The 18,437-nt window shown below is 39.6% G+C and overlaps 1 protein-coding gene across 1 annotated transcript in view; it reads right to left on the bottom strand.

Moving 5' to 3' along the window:
• glrbb (glycine receptor, beta b) overlaps positions 1 to 18,437 on the bottom strand; it is a 33,368-nt gene that overhangs the window by 9,109 nt on the left and 5,822 nt on the right. Inside the window, exons 3-7 of the mRNA XM_069669669.1 lie at positions 16,368 to 16,474; positions 14,159 to 14,226; positions 6,747 to 6,973; positions 5,235 to 5,317; positions 3,792 to 3,932 (exon numbers count right to left, since the gene is read on the bottom strand). Of these exons, the coding sequence (XP_069525770.1) occupies positions 3,792 to 3,932; positions 5,235 to 5,317; positions 6,747 to 6,973; positions 14,159 to 14,226; positions 16,368 to 16,474 (626 nt within the window). The remainder of the gene's footprint in view (positions 1 to 3,791; positions 3,933 to 5,234; positions 5,318 to 6,746; positions 6,974 to 14,158; positions 14,227 to 16,367; positions 16,475 to 18,437) is intronic.

Consider the following 18,437-nt stretch of genomic DNA (forward strand, 5'->3'; position numbering starts at 1 on the left):
TACAACCGGAGCCAACCGTGGACGTCACACACGCAACACTGTCTCGATATCAGGGAAGTGTGCTCCCTCTATTACCGTTTATCGCCATAGGTGGCGCCAAAGAGATTGAAACTGAAATCTTTGAGATTATCACTTTAAGTTGTAATACGGGGTTTTCGTGTTATTTTCACCAAGTTAGAGATATTGTATGATTTAGAAAATTCACAATATCTCCATGTTGGAATCACAAAATGTTCTGAACAATATGGCATGAACATAGCCTCAGTTTGTCTTTGTCAATTTGATTATGACTCTCCTGGTCTAGATCTGTGGATTTAGGAGGATCCATCCACTTAAATTAAACAGAGCAGGTAAGAGAAATGGCTCTGTACTGATGTGGTCCAATAAATCCAATTTGGGCATTTAGAGGAAATGTAAGAGCCAGGTTAAGTCGTGTACCTGATCTGCCTGCTTTTGTTTGAGGACAACAGCTGTGTGCAACATTAGTGAAAGACAAGAAAAAGAGACAAGAAAGAAAAAAGCGTACTTTCAAATTATTTCCACTAACTTTGTTAAAGTTAAAAATGTTTGAGGACAATGGCCAGCACTCCAAAAAGCACCAATCCCAATAATAATATGTCTATTATGTTGAAGATCTAGACCCACTGAGCTCCTATTTTTAGTTGCTAGGAAGTGCAGCATAAATTTCCATTCATAAATGATCAATTTGAACCAATCCATCTCTGCAGGAAAATGCTCTCCATGAGTCGACCTTAGACCAGTGTGGTAAAAGCATCGATACACTTCAGACCTCCTACAGCAGTGTTGCGTTTCTGCTCTTTGAGTCTGGTCGGCAGCACCAACGGGATGGCCGAGTGGATGGTCTGAAGTAATATTTAACTAGCCCGGGGATCTTTGCGGTGAGCTTTATACGGCATATAAGGGCTCGCCTGTGTCGCAGAGCAGGCTCCAACCACTCGTACACAGAGGTGATCTTTGTGTCTGGAAATGTTGCCATGACAACCCGTTTAAAGGCTGACTCATTGCCAGCAGTGAGCCTCCCAAGTGCAAGTGCACTGAGGTCATACCAGCTTTGTTGGCTGATAGAGATTTTCCATTTTATTTCCATTTCACTGTCGTTTTGTTCTCACGTTGGTCTGAATATCGGTAAGGCACAGTACCAGGGAGTTTTTCTCATCTTTTAATGTAAGAATATTTGTACATTTTAGCCCTGAAAGCATCTTGAGAAAAACACCAGTGACATGTCGTCAAAACCGTCCAAAGACAGTATGTTAGAGTTCATCTTAGCTTCCTTTTAAACAGAGCATCTTTGAAATACATGCTGCATATAGGCACACAAAATGTTGCTTCCTTACAAACCAGGAACAAGACACACTAGAGAAATAACTCAAAGGTTGAGATGTACAGGTGAATACAGTCGTAGAAGAGTCGTGGAATCAAGCCACATGTTGTTGTGCCAACAGAGGCAGGAAAGTGATGACTGCTAAACACAAATGTAGGATATGCTTGATTTTAAATTCTAAAAAAAATGTTGCGAATGTGAAAGTAAATGCATTTTATAACATTGTTGGACCTCAAGGATACACACCCTGTATTTTCTGGTCGGTAGCACTGAGTGTAAAACTAGCTTTTATTTGTTTACATGAAAGTCTCCACAGGGCAGCTTTAATTTCTCAACTTATGCAGATATTATAAAAACATTTCTTCCAAGGGCTAGTTTTAATTTATGTGTTGCTTCTTGTTTTAATATATTAATTTAACCATGGGCTAAATCTTACCCTGTATTAGCCAAGGTTTGTTTGTCCAAACTTAACCCTCAAAATTATCCTAATTTCTCACTTGATATGGAGCTTTCAAAAAGCAAACACATAAACTTGTGGAACAGAGTGAATACACATCTTTGCTCTCTGTCATTGAGACTGACTCTCGACTCTGCAAAATAATCTATTGTAGGCTATCGAGGGGTTACAATTTAATTTCCTCCAACAAACGAGGATGAGTGAGTTGTAATAATCCTTCGGCCTCTACCAGAAAGATGGTAACCTTTGGTCAGATAGGAACATGCATTTGGAACTTGCTTTTTGTTGCCAGAACCAGATTTCATCTTTCAATCAGCAGCTCCCAACTAATCTTACCTGAACAAAAAGACCAATCATCCTCTGCTGATGTCTTTGACTGTGAACCTAACCTAACACTGTTCTTTTGACGGCTACAGCCACAAGGATTAGAAACCACTGCTACACAGCTCGAAGATAATCCAACTGGCAATTGATACAAAGTAAATCCCAGATCAAGATCACAACTAATTAGTTGTTATTGTGCCCAAAGACTATCTGCTGGCCGATTTTTGAAATGTCACGACATACAAGATAAACTAATTGTCAGAAGAGAATACATCAACTGCTTAGCTAAGTTATTAATAATCAGGGCAAGCACAAGGCGTGTGATCATACTTTTGGTGTCGTCTTTCAAAGCTTTGAGCCTACCCAGAACAAAATATTCTCATTTCAGACGGAATAATTAATGAATGGAAGAAAGAGAAGCCCAAAGATGAAAGAACTGAAGTCAAAACCTTGTTTAGTTTAAAAGATACTGTTCTTGATGGAAATGCTGGAAAAGGAACAACCTGATCTCACAGGAATCTGTGCAATGGCCTCCTTACATTGTATTACTTGGTGCTGGCGTGTTTCATGTTAAAATGAGGTGCTAGCACTGTCACAGGAACAATGCCAAAATAAAGTGCAAGAAGAATAATAAGAAAGCATTTTCAGTTTGTTTAGGCACCAAACTTGGTAAACTTTGGAAAATGATGAAAGTTTTGTTTAAAATACGTACTTTTATATCAGTGAAGCAATGTTACAATGTATTACATACTCTACAGACCTGACGATAAAAAAAGCAAATTAAATGTTGCCTTTCGGTCTACGACTCGAACTCTCAAACTTTGGTCTACCAGGTGAGAGTTCTGTGTTTCTTTGACCTATCCAATGCCCCTGAAAGCAGCTCGAATTGGACTACATTGTGCTACACAATATGCTACATCACCAAACTTTATAGAGGATTCATGCGTCCACCACGAAAACCGATCACAACTCACCACACGTCATCAGCACTCACTGACTTTCCACAGGCATTGTTTCCCTGGTTTTCAACGGGGAGTTGTTACAGATCCCGTGCCACCACCAAGTAATCGAGCATTAAAATGTCTTGGTCATTTTCTATTTCAAAAATATTTCACTGTGTTGTAAAAATGCAGCTTCTGTTAAGATAGTAGTGCAAAATAAATGGGACACATAGCACACCTAGCTAACTTTGTCTAGTACTGATTAAATTCTTAATTATTTTATATGTATGTTATGGACAGAGATCTAAAATCAGGATTCCTTGCTGTTTAGGAGCTACTGGCTGCACCTTGGTCAACACCATCAGTTGGCTTTCTGTGTTCTCTGTTCTGAGTGAAAGTTTGAATTGAGTGTGTTTAAAGAGTTACTGCACCCTTAAACAAGTTTTAGAGCTGTATTCTAAATGATATTGCTGTACTGTGATGAAACACATCAATGCTGGTGTAAATATTGACCCTTCTTGCCAAATTTCATGGGTTGGAAATGGCTGAAACACACCATCTACTGTTTTAAATCAGTCCTGAACCTTGCCAGCCAATGGTGACGTAGAGGCGACCGTAATGAGGACAGTTGTTGTTTTTTTAAACACCTGTAAATCAGAGGTGGGCAGTACCCAACCTGTAACTTGGTGTTTAAAACTATGTAAGAAAGAAAAAAAACATAATATACCTGTTCCTGCATAAAATTTGGTGCAGTTCCCATAATCAATATCTTCTTGTCTGATATCAAACTGTGGCAGAGCGATGGCGTCCATCTGCACTGGGTCTCCTGTCTGCCACATAAACTGCAGGTCGTCTGTGGTGTAGCCGACTGGAAGAATGAGAAACAAGACACACAAAAAGTGAAACACTGCTTCACACAAACTGTTACATGAGTGTGTACACAGATGCATATGATTCACACAAATGCCCACAATATCAGCTTGCATGTTAACGACTCTCATAAACAGGAACTTACAACATGATATAATGCACACAGACTAGCAGAAAGCCTTGAGTCTCAGAAGTCGGCTTTGGCATTAGTGGGAATGGCTTGAAGTTATTTTGCTTATTTAGGTCTAAACTGCTTTGTAAACAAGATGCAATAACCACAGTCAAGCTCAATTAGCTGTGAGACTTTCACAACAACCTTAAAATATGATGATTTATTCCACTTCTCTAAGTGCTCGCCACTGGAAATGGCTTCTTAACACAAGCAAAAAGCTTTCATTTACCCCAGAACAACAATTTTATGAAAAACAACACATTTATTCCCAACTCATTAATTCTGTTTCTTCCCCAATACTAACAAGCAGACGGGTTAAAAGTCCAACTGAAATCACATGAAATCATCCCTTTAGTGTCAGGAATGTTTCACCATGTGTTAAAGGTGTTTTTAACAGGTTTTTTAATTATAAAAGGGAGAAATAAGTCCGTAGGCAAATATCACAAATGCCCCAACTGGAGGGGCTTATCAGTGTGTTGTAATGGCAACAGCTGGCAGCGAGTGTTGGTTTGACTCTGTAGGGAACAGCAGACAAAGTAAAGAAACTTGCACTGTAGATGATGTACATGTCGAGCAATGTGTTGTTAGTGGTATTTAAGTGTAGGGACCATACCAGTGATAACCAGTGACATTTGCGTTTGTGTAAAAACGTGTTGTAACTGAGGAGGTAATTAGCAACTAGCCTGCAATGCAGTGTGATTTCCTCTTTGAATGTTAGTTGAATTGTCTGACAAGCTAAGAAGCAGTACAACAAGTACTTTAATGTTTTAAAGATAGATAAGGGGGATAATTTAACTAATATAGGTTGTTGTTCAATGTCTGTAGCTCTTTTGTTGTGTAGCAAGCCGTTAATGTGGCTCATTGTGACGTCCTACTCTGCCTCTGACAGAAAAATGTTGTTTCTTTATGCAAGATTTAATTGGCTGTTTTAAAATAACTTACATAGTCAAAAGCAATCAAGTAACCCCAATACAATTAAAACATATATTTTCTGAAAGGAGACAACAGGACGAGTTATTTACGGATCAGATACGGATGTCATAACAGAAACAAATATAATGCACTTAGATTTAAGTTGGACTTTCACTGATATGGGGTTAAAGGTTGTATTATTATAGGGAAACTCACAGCTTTCAAGTTGCATTTTACACCTCTGTGTGTCCATAGGGAACAACGTCAGATCCAGCGGACAAGAAAGGGTGACAGACAACCTGGAGGAGGAAAAAGAGTTTTTTTAGCTTCATAATGTTTGGATGAAACTCGTCTTGTCTTGAGAATTCACACGATTTAAGAGTTAACCCATATGTCTCTGCATTTACGTGTGAAAAATGTACAAGGATTATCTCTGGGGGTGACTGAAAACAGCACAGTGAAGCTGTAGCCCCAACAAGTTTACATTGAGCCCCTTGAAAGATAAAGTGTATGCATGTTAACAACCATATTATCTTTTAAGATTTCACTCTTACAGCTTAATACTTTTTGACCCCAAAAGAAAAAAAGCAAGGAAACAAAACCGAGGGAGTCTTTGCAAATAAGAAATAGGCCTTCCCTGACTGATTGAGATGCACAAAGAACCTGTAAACAATTGCAGATTTGCAGGGCATTAAGGCAAATGATCAATGATTACATTTTCACATTAGGGTCTCCAGGTGATACTTCTTTGCACCTGGGGCTTACATAGCACAATGTGTTTGTTTAGTCTTGTTTAAACGAGTATTTAAAGCCACATTAGGCCAGCTTTGCTCTGCTGATAATGCCATTCAATAGCCATTTTGTTCCACTTGGGACTTCATTCATTCTGCCTTGTTATTGACTTGGACGCTACAGGAGTGGTTACCTGGAGCAGTTAACTCAATTTTTTTTTAACATAAAGATCAAAGATTGATTGAGGAGTTGCTTTTTCTGTAAGTGGACTTACAACATTTTGTTCTGCTGTGTTTAATTGATCCACCAAGGTCTCCATTTTTCTGTCACTATTACTACATAAATGTAGTTTGTAGCTGGGGGATGGGATCTATGCTCTACAGTTTTCTTGATTTTAAACGTCAATATCTCTACAGCTGCTCAACAGATATTTATCATGCACACTTCATTTGAAACGTCCATCTCACTTTGTTCTTTTGCATCTTGAGCTGGGAAGATAGGCCTCACCAATCCCTCACATCCTCCTTCCCACCAACTAAGCTGAGATTGGACGATTGCTAACGCTAATTGCTAATTTTCTAATGAGAGGACATATTCTACAAGGGGTAAAACATCATATCATAGACTGTACCAGTCATATTTGAAGACAGAATCACGTTTGAGATGTTGGCTTTGATTCAAAGCTTTTGAAATATTTGACCTTTTATGGATCCAAATGGAGGGGAAAGTTCAATTCAAAGACGACTGAAATTAAAACTTCAGACACCAAAATGTACAAAGGGAAGGTTTATATTAATAATGTCTTCTAGTCTGGAGACCTCTCTGTTCCTACCACTAAATTATTTCAGTAATGGTTCACCATGAGATACAAAGACAGTCTTGGGAAGCAAAACTTCCTTTACAAGGGCCATTTAACATTGTACATTTACTGCTTAAAGAACATCAACAATAGCATACTTTATTATCTGGATGGATGGCATAATTCAAATCCCTTACCTCATACTGATGAGGACGTCTCCATTGCGGAAAATGAAGAGGAGAATGTTCTCCTGCGTGACGTCGTGAAAGTTGGCGCTCTTCTCGTTGGCGAAGAACAGGTCAGGTTTCCAGAGACATTTGAACATCTTTGGATCAACGGTGAGAGAATCTGACTTGAAGTCAGTCGGTAGCTTCAGCCGGGGGTCGTTCCAGCGCTGCCGCAGGAAGATGTTCACCCTGTAATCCTGTAAGGGAGAGAGACACACAAGGACAAACATTATTTAAGTCTGCTTAATGTCATGTTAGTAATATCGGGCCCAAGTTGAGTGCTTTGAAAGGTACTAATGACCAAACCGGACAGTCTCTGTATGGAGTCCTATCTCTCTTCACATTTTCTATGGATCTTTTTGGGGATTCCTCACCGATTGTAAACCTTATATCTATCTGAATACAGAGTGAAAAATGCCTGCAGGTTTTGGGTATGGTCTCCGCATCTCTTGGGCACAGCTGCAAAATCTGTTGTTCCTTTATCACCTGTGCTGGAAGGCATCATTCAATATATAGTAACGTAGAAGGTGCCCCAAAAGATAGATGGCTATTTCTGCTTTGATATTCAGTCTCCACCTTCACCTGAATTGCAAAATAGCTACAAAACTACACTAAAAAAAGGAGAGAATGGCATCGTAAAATATAAGTGCAGAGGAGGTTATGGATAACTAAGTATTTTGCAGTGTTTCAGTTGACTTGGATATGCAGCCATACAATATATTCAAGCCAGAGTACAAAGAACAACAAATGCAGCAAGGCCAACAAAGGCTGCGGCTGCTTTTGCACAAAGCCTCCTGGTACATGCAGGCACTGCTGGCATGGCTCAATGAGCAGGAGAACTTCTGCACATTTTTGCATGCATTAATCAATTCATTGCTTCAACTGACTACATTTACCATAAATCCCGATCAAACATTCACATAAATATGGCAAAAATTCCCTTTAAATTAATAATCTCGAAGATTTTTATTTACATAAATGTCTGTTTAGTCATTCTATGGCAAGCTGCACCCAGTTAGTGACGCGTTTTCCACCACCCAGCAGTGGCTGGTCTGCCAGAGAGGGTAGGCGGAGCTAAGCGGCTACTTTTCCGGTCTCTGCAAGTGTTGCAAGATCGATGACGACAGATACAACTTAAAAAATAAGTGAAAATCCAAAGAAACTGAAACAAACTCGACGCTCAGATGAAGGCAAACAGTCTAAAAAGGAAAGGGACCGTCAGCGAGGAAAATCAAGAGTTACAACCGGAGCCAACCGAGGACGTCACACATGCAACACTGTCTGGATATCTGGGAAGTGTGCTCCCGCAATTACCGTTTATCACCATAGGTGCCGCCAAAGAGAACTAAACTGAAATCTTCAAGATTATAACTTTAAATTTAAGATGCTACGAAAGGGCCACTTTCCTGTTTTCATGAACCTTATGCTGCGTTCAAGATGTCTCTCCATGAAGCTCCAAAAGGCGTAAATACAGTAATAAATCTTCCTCTGCAGCTTTTTAAGACAACAATTTTTCTCTTAAGATGAAGCAGCTCCACCTTATTGACAGGCTGCATTTTTTTACTCCATTTAAGATGTTTTCAAGTCATTGACAAGCAGCATTTTCTCACTACAACATTTCAACGTCAACAGACCACTTTAACGTGTCGAGTGACATTTTACAGCTGTTGCCAAAACACTCGTGACATCTCTTTCAAAGCCGTCAACACAGAAAAGGGTCAAATGTTATCACTACAGCAGCATGTGATACAGCGAATGCCTCATTAGAGAGCTCATTAGAAATATTTTCACATTCTTGTTGGTGGGAAAGTATCACTCAGTGAGGCTTTTTTTTGTGTGCCCGCTTTGGTGGCGTGCCTCAAACTGTTCTGGGACCAGGTGTGAGGAAGGACTATTAATGCAGAGTGTGAAGATGGATGACATGTCAAATAAAGTCGCCAAAACACCAGCTGTATGTGCTGGTGTGTGTGTCCACTGGGTGAGAGATTAACTTCCAGCTTCCATCCCTTCATTGTTCCAAATTTTCACAACATTTGTCCCTTTTTCCTCTGTTTGATGCAGAGGTGTATAGAGTCTGCTGAAAGCCGACATTTGTCTGTTTTCAAATTAACAATGGTGCAATTTTTTTTTTACACTGAGAGTGCAGTGTATGCTTCCAAAGTCAGTGATCCAGTCTGCAAACTCAGTGATCCTTTACATACTTTATGTGTTTTGTCTGGCCCCTGTGGGACACAAGGCCACAGAAAGCCCCCTCCGTTGGATCCTATACTTGGAGACATGTAACATGAATTTGGCAAAATAATATATTCCGACTGGAAACTGTTTGTGTTGCAGCCAGCTTTTGGCAGTGAGAGACAGCCAACTGACCTAAATGTGGTTTTGTAGTGCATCTGCTCTTCATTTAAGTACGTGTGAATTTTTCCTTCAAGCCCCATAGTGCATCAATCTACAGTTAATTATCTTGCTATCAAGTGGACTGTCTTTGTATTTACTTAAATATTAAAGAATATATGTGAATAAATATCAGGACTTTTGACACTAAAGCCCTTCCTCTCAACTATGACAACAGGTATACTTAATTACCACCAGCATATTTTACTACAAATGTTTGGACTTTGTCTGTACCCAAACAAAAACTCTAAATACAGTAGCATTATTTAAACGAATAGTGTGTGGTATCTGTCGCTAAAGGGCAAACAATTAGGTGCGGCTAAGGCGCAGTGGTAGAGTTGGTCGTCTTTCAATCAGAAGGTTGGAGGTTCGATCCCCAGCAAGTGATATTTCAGAGAGGCTCTGAACCCCAAATTACTTCTTACTTCTGCCTAGTGGCATAGGCATTGGTGTGAATGTGATGGCTGATTGACAGTTGGGCACTTCAGTGTTTGAGAGGATGAATGTGACATGTAGTGTAAAAGCAGCTTCGAGTGGTCGCAAGACTAGAAAAGCGCTATATATTATGATGTCTTGAAGTAGCATGGGATCATAGTCGTTGTGTCCAATGTGAAACAAACACCAGTTATGATTAAAATCAATCTGAACTAACTCAGGCAAAAATGATGTGGACAAATGGACAAAGTAATATGTTTAAGTTGTTTCACGTTATCTTTAATTATGTTTTTTTACGTTTTGTCATTTCATTCGAATACAATTGACCAACCATATTGTATTTTTTGCCGATATACGATATGCCAATATTTCCCAACCCTTTTTGCTGATTGCCAATTTCGATACCAATATATTAGGCACATGTTTTTTTTTCACCTAATTGCAGAGAACATCAAGTCTCCCCTGTAGTGGAATTGATATCATACCTGCTCTTATTGCAGTGGCCCACTGGCAGATGGGTAATGTAAGACAAGTACTTCAACTTAGGTTATGTACAAAATGCCATATTTATCTGTATGTATGTTTAGGCATAATTAAAGCGTTGTTTTATGGGCGGAAAACATCGGCAGAAAAATGCCATATCTCCCGATGCCGATAATGTGCAGATAATATCGTGCATCCCTGAAATCTTTACAAGTAATGTTTGCTAACGTTAACAGTTATCCAACTTCCTGAATTGCTCTCTGAAATATAATTTCTTGAAACACACATTTAGTAAAGTTGAAAAATGTTTCTGGGTTTTGACATAGTTGAAAACTTTTGATATAATGTTAGTGCACAAGAAGACAAATTATTTAACAAACATCACCCCAGTTTTAAGACATTTTAATGTAGGAATGTTGCCTTTAACTCTCAAGTGAATTCTCACTATCAGAAAGTTCCATCTGACCGTTTTCTCCTCTGAGTTAAACCCAACCTCGTGCAAGTTTTGAGCGCACAATTCCCACATAAACCAACTATAACACTGTAAACAAGTAGGATACACACACAGATCAATTTACTGTCAAATATGCAGAAATGTGAGATTTATCCACATAATTTGTTGCGGTACATTTTAATAAACAAATTCTATGAGGAGAGAAGAAACAATCCTGCAATCCTCTCCGGTCGTGTGTGCATTATAAATACACAGAACTATTTCCAAAACTCAGCCAACATCCTTCTATAAACAAAGGTCTTAGGACGGTTTATAAATTAAGCAGTAACACAATATGTGCTGTAGTCTCCTGCCAGAGAACATTTCTGTGAGGCAGAGCAGTGGTCAAATTGTTGATATCTTATTTTGGAAAGCAAGCTGTCATGTCTACAGAACCTAATCTCACTCTACAATGTGTTCAACTAGTCCTGAGGCGACAGCATGAATAGCTGCTGCTGGCTCTTCTCTGTCCTACACAGACACAGGCCAATTCCCACACCTTCGCCTTTCTGAAACCCAGACAGGGAAATATATCTTCCCTCTGGCTCGGTATCAAGCTGCCAGCTCTGCATTCGATTCAGGAGAGATTTAACACGAACGCTCGCCGTAATCAACGAGGAAAAATCTATCCGAGGAGCAATAAAGTAACAGCCAAAAAAACAACCTGAGCGCAATTTCTCTCAAGATGAAAAGATTCGTAAAGTGGAAATGGAGGTGTTAACTACAGCGGTGTTTGGCCGAGGGAGGTGTAAATGAAGAGGGAGGGTTTCCTGTGATCAGATACCCCACAGAGTGATAAATTGAGCGTCAGAGGTGACCAGATGTCTCTTCTGTCTCCTCCCGGGTTTGTTCAGAAGCTCCTTTATTCTTTCTTTCTTTTGTTGGGCGTTCAGGGGGAAGAGGGAAGATGGAGGATGCCATCTGGGAGTCCCTCATCTCTCTCTTTCTGTATCAGTCTTGGCTCTTACATTCTTTTTCAATCTTCTCTCTTTCTTTCTCCTGGCTTCTCTTTCTCACAGTTTTTCTTTCCTGTCCTCTTACTTTACCATTTACTCTCCCTTCCTTTCTCTTTTTGTCTCGTCTTCTTTGTCTTACTGTCTTTGCCCCTCTTACTTCCATCTGTCTTTTCTTCCGATCTCTAACATGTTGGCTAACTTTCTTGCCCTTCTTTCAGTCATTGTCTCTCTCCATCTGCCTGCTTTTTCTTACCCATCTCTGTACCACCGTCATCCTTCCTGTCTCTTCCTCTTCCTACCTCCTCTTTCTTCCTTTATTCTCTTTTATTTCCTTCCTGTTTTTCTTTATTTCCTCCTATTGTTTTTCTTTTCTCCCACCGTCTGTGAACCCCACTTCTCTCCTACTTTGAGTCTTAAAGTTTCCACTCTCAGCATCTATCATCCTAACTGCTCTGTAATTGGTCCTGGTGTGAAACTCTACCCTGGAAGATTTTATAAGCGAACACACTGTTCTGAACCGCTGCCAAAAGAAATATTTCCAGAGTACATTTTCCTGCAGGTCCGATGCCAGGATATAGGATCTAAGGCTTAATTGTTTGGCGCGTCACTGCTCATGAAATGAAGTAGAAGAACTTTGGACTGAGACACTTTGCTGATCTAGTGCGACAGGACTCTGAGAGCAAAGGTTTAAAATCTAGTACTCTAACTGTTCCTTCAAATATTGAGGTTGGCAGATTATTACATGTGTAAAAAAAGAATCTTTAAACAAGAAGCAAATCAAAAAAGGCACTAAATTTAACCTTTGCTGCCACAAAGTAAAACACACATGAATGTAAGTCTAACATCCTCTATGTACATGATTTTATGTTGAGCTGTTTCTTGGATCCTTGTGTTAAACAAATAGTAAATGTTGACACTTTTTAGGAATATGACTACTTTTAGTTATGTTATATACATTAGTTAACATATTTATATTAATAACGTCATATATGGTGTGTTATAGGGCTTTAAAGGTACTTCATTTTTCTAACTAACCGCCACTGCCACCCCGGGCCACAGCATCAGGTCCGTCTGTTTTCTCTGTGACGCCACAGCGTCCTTGAAATGTGACGTGTGGTGTTTGAGTGAAGGGGAAAAACGGTGCTTCACTGCTAATATCAGAGCTTTTATTTTTAGTAAGTTCACACTTTATTTCAGTTTCAGTTAATTTATTGTACCTGGGAATTTCAGGAGGCAAGCTAATAGGTCTCTGGGTGTGGGTCCACCCCGCAGTTGGCATCACTTAACCAAGTTATTGCGGTCATGTGGTTACCGTCACAGCCCACAGTTAGTTACAAAACAGACTTTAGCATAAGTGAAGTATTGTCACACCTTAATACTTACTTAAACCCAGGCCATGATCTTTTTCCTAAACCTTCCCAGGTAGTTTAGTTGCTGAGACATAACTAAACTGGGAAATTATTGTTGCACATCCAAAAGTCACAAAAGGGTTTATTTTGAAAATATGACTGGATCTTGTTTATTTATTGTTGCTATCTTGAAAGGGAAATCCTGCATGTGCCAAGCTGACGCTAGATTGGTACCTAGATCATGATTTTTTTTTTGAGAGAGAGGACAGTGGATAGTAGAAGAATGGAAAGGGGAAGAAAGAAGGGGGACGACACCTGGCAAAGGGCCCAGGGATGAAGCCGAACCTGGGGCCACTGCATGGAGGACAGAGCCTCAGTACATAGGACGTGTGTTTTAACCGCTGAGCTACACCGGCACCCATCATTTTGAAGCACAGGACCACAGACCAATCTGCTTAATTTGAATTTTGAATACATTGCAGTCTTAGTTCAGGTATATTAATTGATTTCTTAAAGTTTTAATCAACTAAAACATTTATATTCAGGTTTTAGTAGTATTGTGATATCAAGTCATACACCCAAGTAAAGGATTGAAAAGATACACTTAAATGTTTTATCAGATTTGGTTTGATGATCCATCCTGTTACAGGTTTAGGAGCTGCCTGCATGATTTGTCGGAAACAACATGTTGCAGTCATGTTTTGTTGCTGTAATTTTAATCATTCTGTGAGAATTTGTGTCTATTGGAATAAAACTCCAGATGGTAACCTGTAAAACTGTGCTGCATGGAGAACTTGATGAGGCATAATCAATTGAAGCTGTGGATTCTGTCACTCTGCATTAATTTCAATTATCTCGTTACAAGATTGAATATATTTACTGAGAGCGACACTTAATGTTTGCTGTCTCCTCCCAGCAGCTTCGAATTAAAACACACCGGTAAGCTTAATTATAAGAAACCTTCAGGAATGTTCCCTTTCCTAAGTGATCAAGAGTCGACCCGGCGCTGTCATTGAGTTTAATCCGTTCACTTGCATTCAAACTGCACCTCTTTATCAGTAATTAAGCCATCAGATAAATGAGGCATGAAAAACCCAGTCTTCATAATGATTCACTGCTAAATGGCCTGATACCGTCTAGAAAGCACGCTCATGCATTCTGCCTAAAACTTGTAGGATAAAGCAGTTTTTTGGCTCTAATCCTCTGCCTCTAATTGGCAGAATTATTGATTACCAATAGTGTCAGGCTAAAGTGGAACTGGATGTGAATTCTTACCATGGTCGTTTCCTGGATGGAGCCAAAACTGTTGATGAAAATGTTCACTCTGTCTTCCACAGGAATTCCTGCATTTAGAAAACAGGAAAAAGCAGGTTGTAGTATTGAGTGCACTGTGTTTTACAGCTGCTTTGCATTGAGAGTGAGGCGCTGAAGTGCTTGTATGCAAGTGTCAGTATGCCTTCCAAAGCCCTGTAAGTCTGTATTTCCACTTACCTGGTGATTAAATTGATTGTGTTGCTGACCAGGATTTGTGAAAGACTTTATCAGCATTGCCAAGTAATAAAAATCCCCTCTCATCCCCTCTGCGCGGCTAACACTGTAAACATATACACGGAAATCTCGCACCACTCAGCCTTTTACATAAACTTTAAAAATCCTTGATAAACGCAGCCTGCTCACCCTGCTTTGAATATATAATTCCCTTTGAGGTGTTTACTGGGGGCTCAGGAGTTTCACAGGATAAACTCCATCAAGCATTTCATAAAATGAATGTGTATAATATGGAGGTCGCATATGGCTCACATCTTCCATGCATTAATGACACCAAGCACGAAAATATTCAAGAAACACTTCTGGTGTTAGCTTAAACTCTCTATATGGGCTGTAAAAGCAGCTCGCGTTTAATAGGCCTGGGCACGGTAATGCAAGGCACAGTTTAGGATGTAATTTGGGAGATTATGACATGGATGTTAATGGACGGAGAGCTTTCAGCCCACCCTGAAATCAAGAGCAGATGTTTGGCCGCTCGTCCAGTCGCAGGCAGTCGATGAGGGAGCTAATTCTGCTCGCAACACATCAAACATCGAGTCCCCTGTTACAGCTTCTGCTGCCAAGTGCCAGAGGATAAAAACTAACTGTGAGGACCCACCTGGAGACTGGAAAGTCTATCAGTCAGACATACTGAGAGTTTGGCAGTCACCTCTTTGTTATTTTTATGGCTGTGTCTTTGTGACTGGAGCATGCGAACTCCCTACAGAATTTAAACACTGTAAAGATCTAGACTTGAAGACAGTAAAAATAAAAGAAAATGGCAGATTTTAAAGGAAGAGGCTGTTATTTTGTTTCTGTTGAATTTCAGTGATAACACCAACACCAGGATCAGACATGTCTCCAATATAACTTAAAATGCACGATCGGTGAGTTGTCCAGTCACTGCACCAATGGAGCAATTTATTAGACCCAAAAACTTCTTTCTTCCTCTTTAAAACTGTAGCCTACACAGCAATAATATAAATTGTATGCCTGCCACTAACGACTCTTACAGAACAAGAAAGAAGAACAGGTTTAAAATAAATTATCATGCGATGCACCGGTAAGATGCTAGCATAGATCGCAACGTAAGCCAAAGCTAGCAAAACATTAGCAATCAGCGTTTTGCATCAAACATTGTAAAGCTCAGGTTTTTAAATTTAAAGGTTAAATATATTTAACTGTTAAAAGACTTAACAAAGCAGCTTCGTGTATTTAAACATGGTTTGTCTGACGCTGTTTGGGGGGGCAACAGGACGTCAGCTGCCGGTTAGCTTAGCTTGTTTCTAGGTACTTGGCTTGTTTATAGGTTAACATTCCTTCAGTGAACTGAGCCAGGCCATAAAAAAATAGCAATAATATTACAACCATTTAGGTTGAGTAGCATACAGTTTTAATGAAATAAGGATTATATATTTTATGTATTGCACTTGAAGGGGAAGCTACTAACTATCAGCAAATACTCAAGTCTAGATGTCGAAAGCAAGATTGGAAGGGGAAAAAATATTCAGTATCTAAATTAACATCAAGTAAAAGGTTTTAAAGTATGTAGAAGCAATAGTTTAACTAAAAGTTCAAATATAATATACACATTTTACACCATATGTTGTCTGTTAAGACCTAAGTCTGTCGTAGATTTTACCCTTAAACAGCCTGTGTTTGTCCATCAACACCATGTTGAACTATCAGAGAGATAAGACAGACAAGCCAAGAACATCTGCTTATTGTAACTGTGTTGTAACCCATGTTATAGATGCAAGTTCATGTATAAGAGCACATTTATTTTTCATTAATGTCTCTAACACAATTTATGCAGATACCTGTTCCTGCATCATCTTTGTTACGTCTGGAGCTACATATTCATAGTTCACTAGTTTCCTTAATTAGCATGACGGCACTGCAGCAAAAATATAAATTAAAAATAGACAGAGACAGATGACGAGGGAAAGAGACTTGCCTTTGAAGTTGGGCCTTATTCTGGGATCATAGGTGATCAGTAACCTGTTCAAGATGTTACTGGTTGAATTTTCAGGGACTCGAGCCAGATCCTCAGATGTCAGCTCTCTGCAGGAAGAAAAAAAAAGACGGAGAGGCAACTGTTGGCACAATTACATTAGCAGGTCAAATTCCTGACAGATGAACAGTACAGATGTACAGTACACCCACCCCTGTTCTGTATACTCTTTGATTAAACTATAACCTGAGAGAACAACCAGTCAGGGCAGTCATTAGCCTTTAACGTTTGGACCACACAGGCAATGTTAGAAGGTTTACAAATGAGATGTTTTCAGATCATGTCTGACTTCAGGCAGACATTTTTAACCTACTTCTACAATCAGCTAACACTTTCTGACTAGAAAACTGTAAAAATGTGTTAGGTCAACATACAGCTAATACAACAAGACATCTGTAGCCATGCTAGCCACTCAGTAAGGCTGCCCTTTGATCTAGAAACTAGTGTTAGCATGCTCATATTGTTACAGTGACAGTGCTAACATGCTAACATGTTTAGAAGGCCTTCAAATTACCTGTAATGACATGTTATGACTGCTGTGTAATACATTAAAGGTAACATAAAAATAAGGTGCTTTTTGATTAAAAGTACCAGGAACTATTGGTTCCAGGAACTTGTTGTCTGCGTTTCCACAGCGGCCTAAAGTCCCGGGAAGATTACGCAAATCAGGCCAATGACATACGGAGAAGCAATAAAAGTAACTGCACTACCCCGCCAGTCCTGTAGGTGGCGGTAAGAAGAAGATGAAGGTCGACGAACGGGCCGGTATCATCATTATCTTGTGCAACACTACATTTAGCCTGTTAGCATGGAGGAGATTCAACTTGTGCTGTTTTTGATTGTAAGCTTTCTTCTCTGAATCTCGAAGCACGATACAGTGAGCTCGCAGCTGCAGTTTTTTAAACATGGCTAGTGAAATAAAATGTGCAAGTACTTGGACCTTTGGAAAGTACTACCCCCCAAGCAGGGACTTTTCAGGGGGTTAATCCATAAAACCAGAACTAAATTTAGACCCCGCTTCCTGCTATCGAAACGCACAAGTTCCCCAAAAGGTTCCTAGTTCCTGGGGAAAGTTCCTGCTGTCAAAAAGCTCCAATAGATGTCATTACTTTACCTGCAATGTTTACCATGTGTACCATTTTGGCAGGTTAGCATGCTAGCATTAGCACTAAACACGATACAGCTGTGGCTAGATTGTCTAAGTTGTTTTGGGGTTGTCTCAGCATATATGAGAATAAATGGGCCAAATGCTCAATACAATAATCCTACTATTAAGAATAAGTTATTAAATTAGGAAAAACTTTTCTTGAAACAAATTCATTGCAACTGATATAACTAAAAATATATCCCCCCAATTTTTTAGACACATCCTGTAAGCATGGAATCAGATAATCTGCCCCATGTGTGACAAAGAGTATTTTACATGTCAAGACAAACAGTGTATTCTTTTCAGTGTTTCTACTTTTATTAAAACCAAAGTGTACATTTCCATTTGAAACATCCTGCAAAATAGCAAAAAGCAGCTGTCTACTGAAAATGATCCCCATAACAAAGCGTGGTGACTCTCGAAGGCAATCTGCCAGCCATCATTTGTTGTCTGAGGTTGACTGATGAAAAAACAATGGGACAGAGAGAGAGAGAGGGGAGGCCTGGATGTGGCAGGAGAGAAAGGAGAAACAGAAAGCCTCCGTGTGGGTGGCAATGAATGCTCCTGCCAGAGAATTTCCCCTTCTCAAAGCACTTTACATATCATTATGTAAACCTTATCATGCACTGAGGATGAGTTAAAGTGCTCCGCAGGAATGTAGCGCAGTGTGTGTATGTTCTGCGGTTCCTCTGATCAAAGTGAAACACATAATTCCCATCCACTAAACCTCCTTTTTTCCTCTCTTTTACCAGACCCTTCTGACAACCTCAAGCACAACAGCTAAACTGGAACCAAGTGGTTTCCTTGATCCACAAAGGCATCCGCAGTGCTACACACGAAATATGTCATACAGCTTACACTTGCCA

This window comes from Semicossyphus pulcher, unplaced genomic scaffold (genome assembly GCF_022749685.1).
Source record: "Semicossyphus pulcher isolate SPU_LCO1_2020_fin unplaced genomic scaffold, fSemPul1.0.p SCAF_2, whole genome shotgun sequence".
Classification (NCBI taxonomy): Eukaryota; Metazoa; Chordata; class Actinopteri; order Labriformes; family Labridae; genus Semicossyphus; species Semicossyphus pulcher.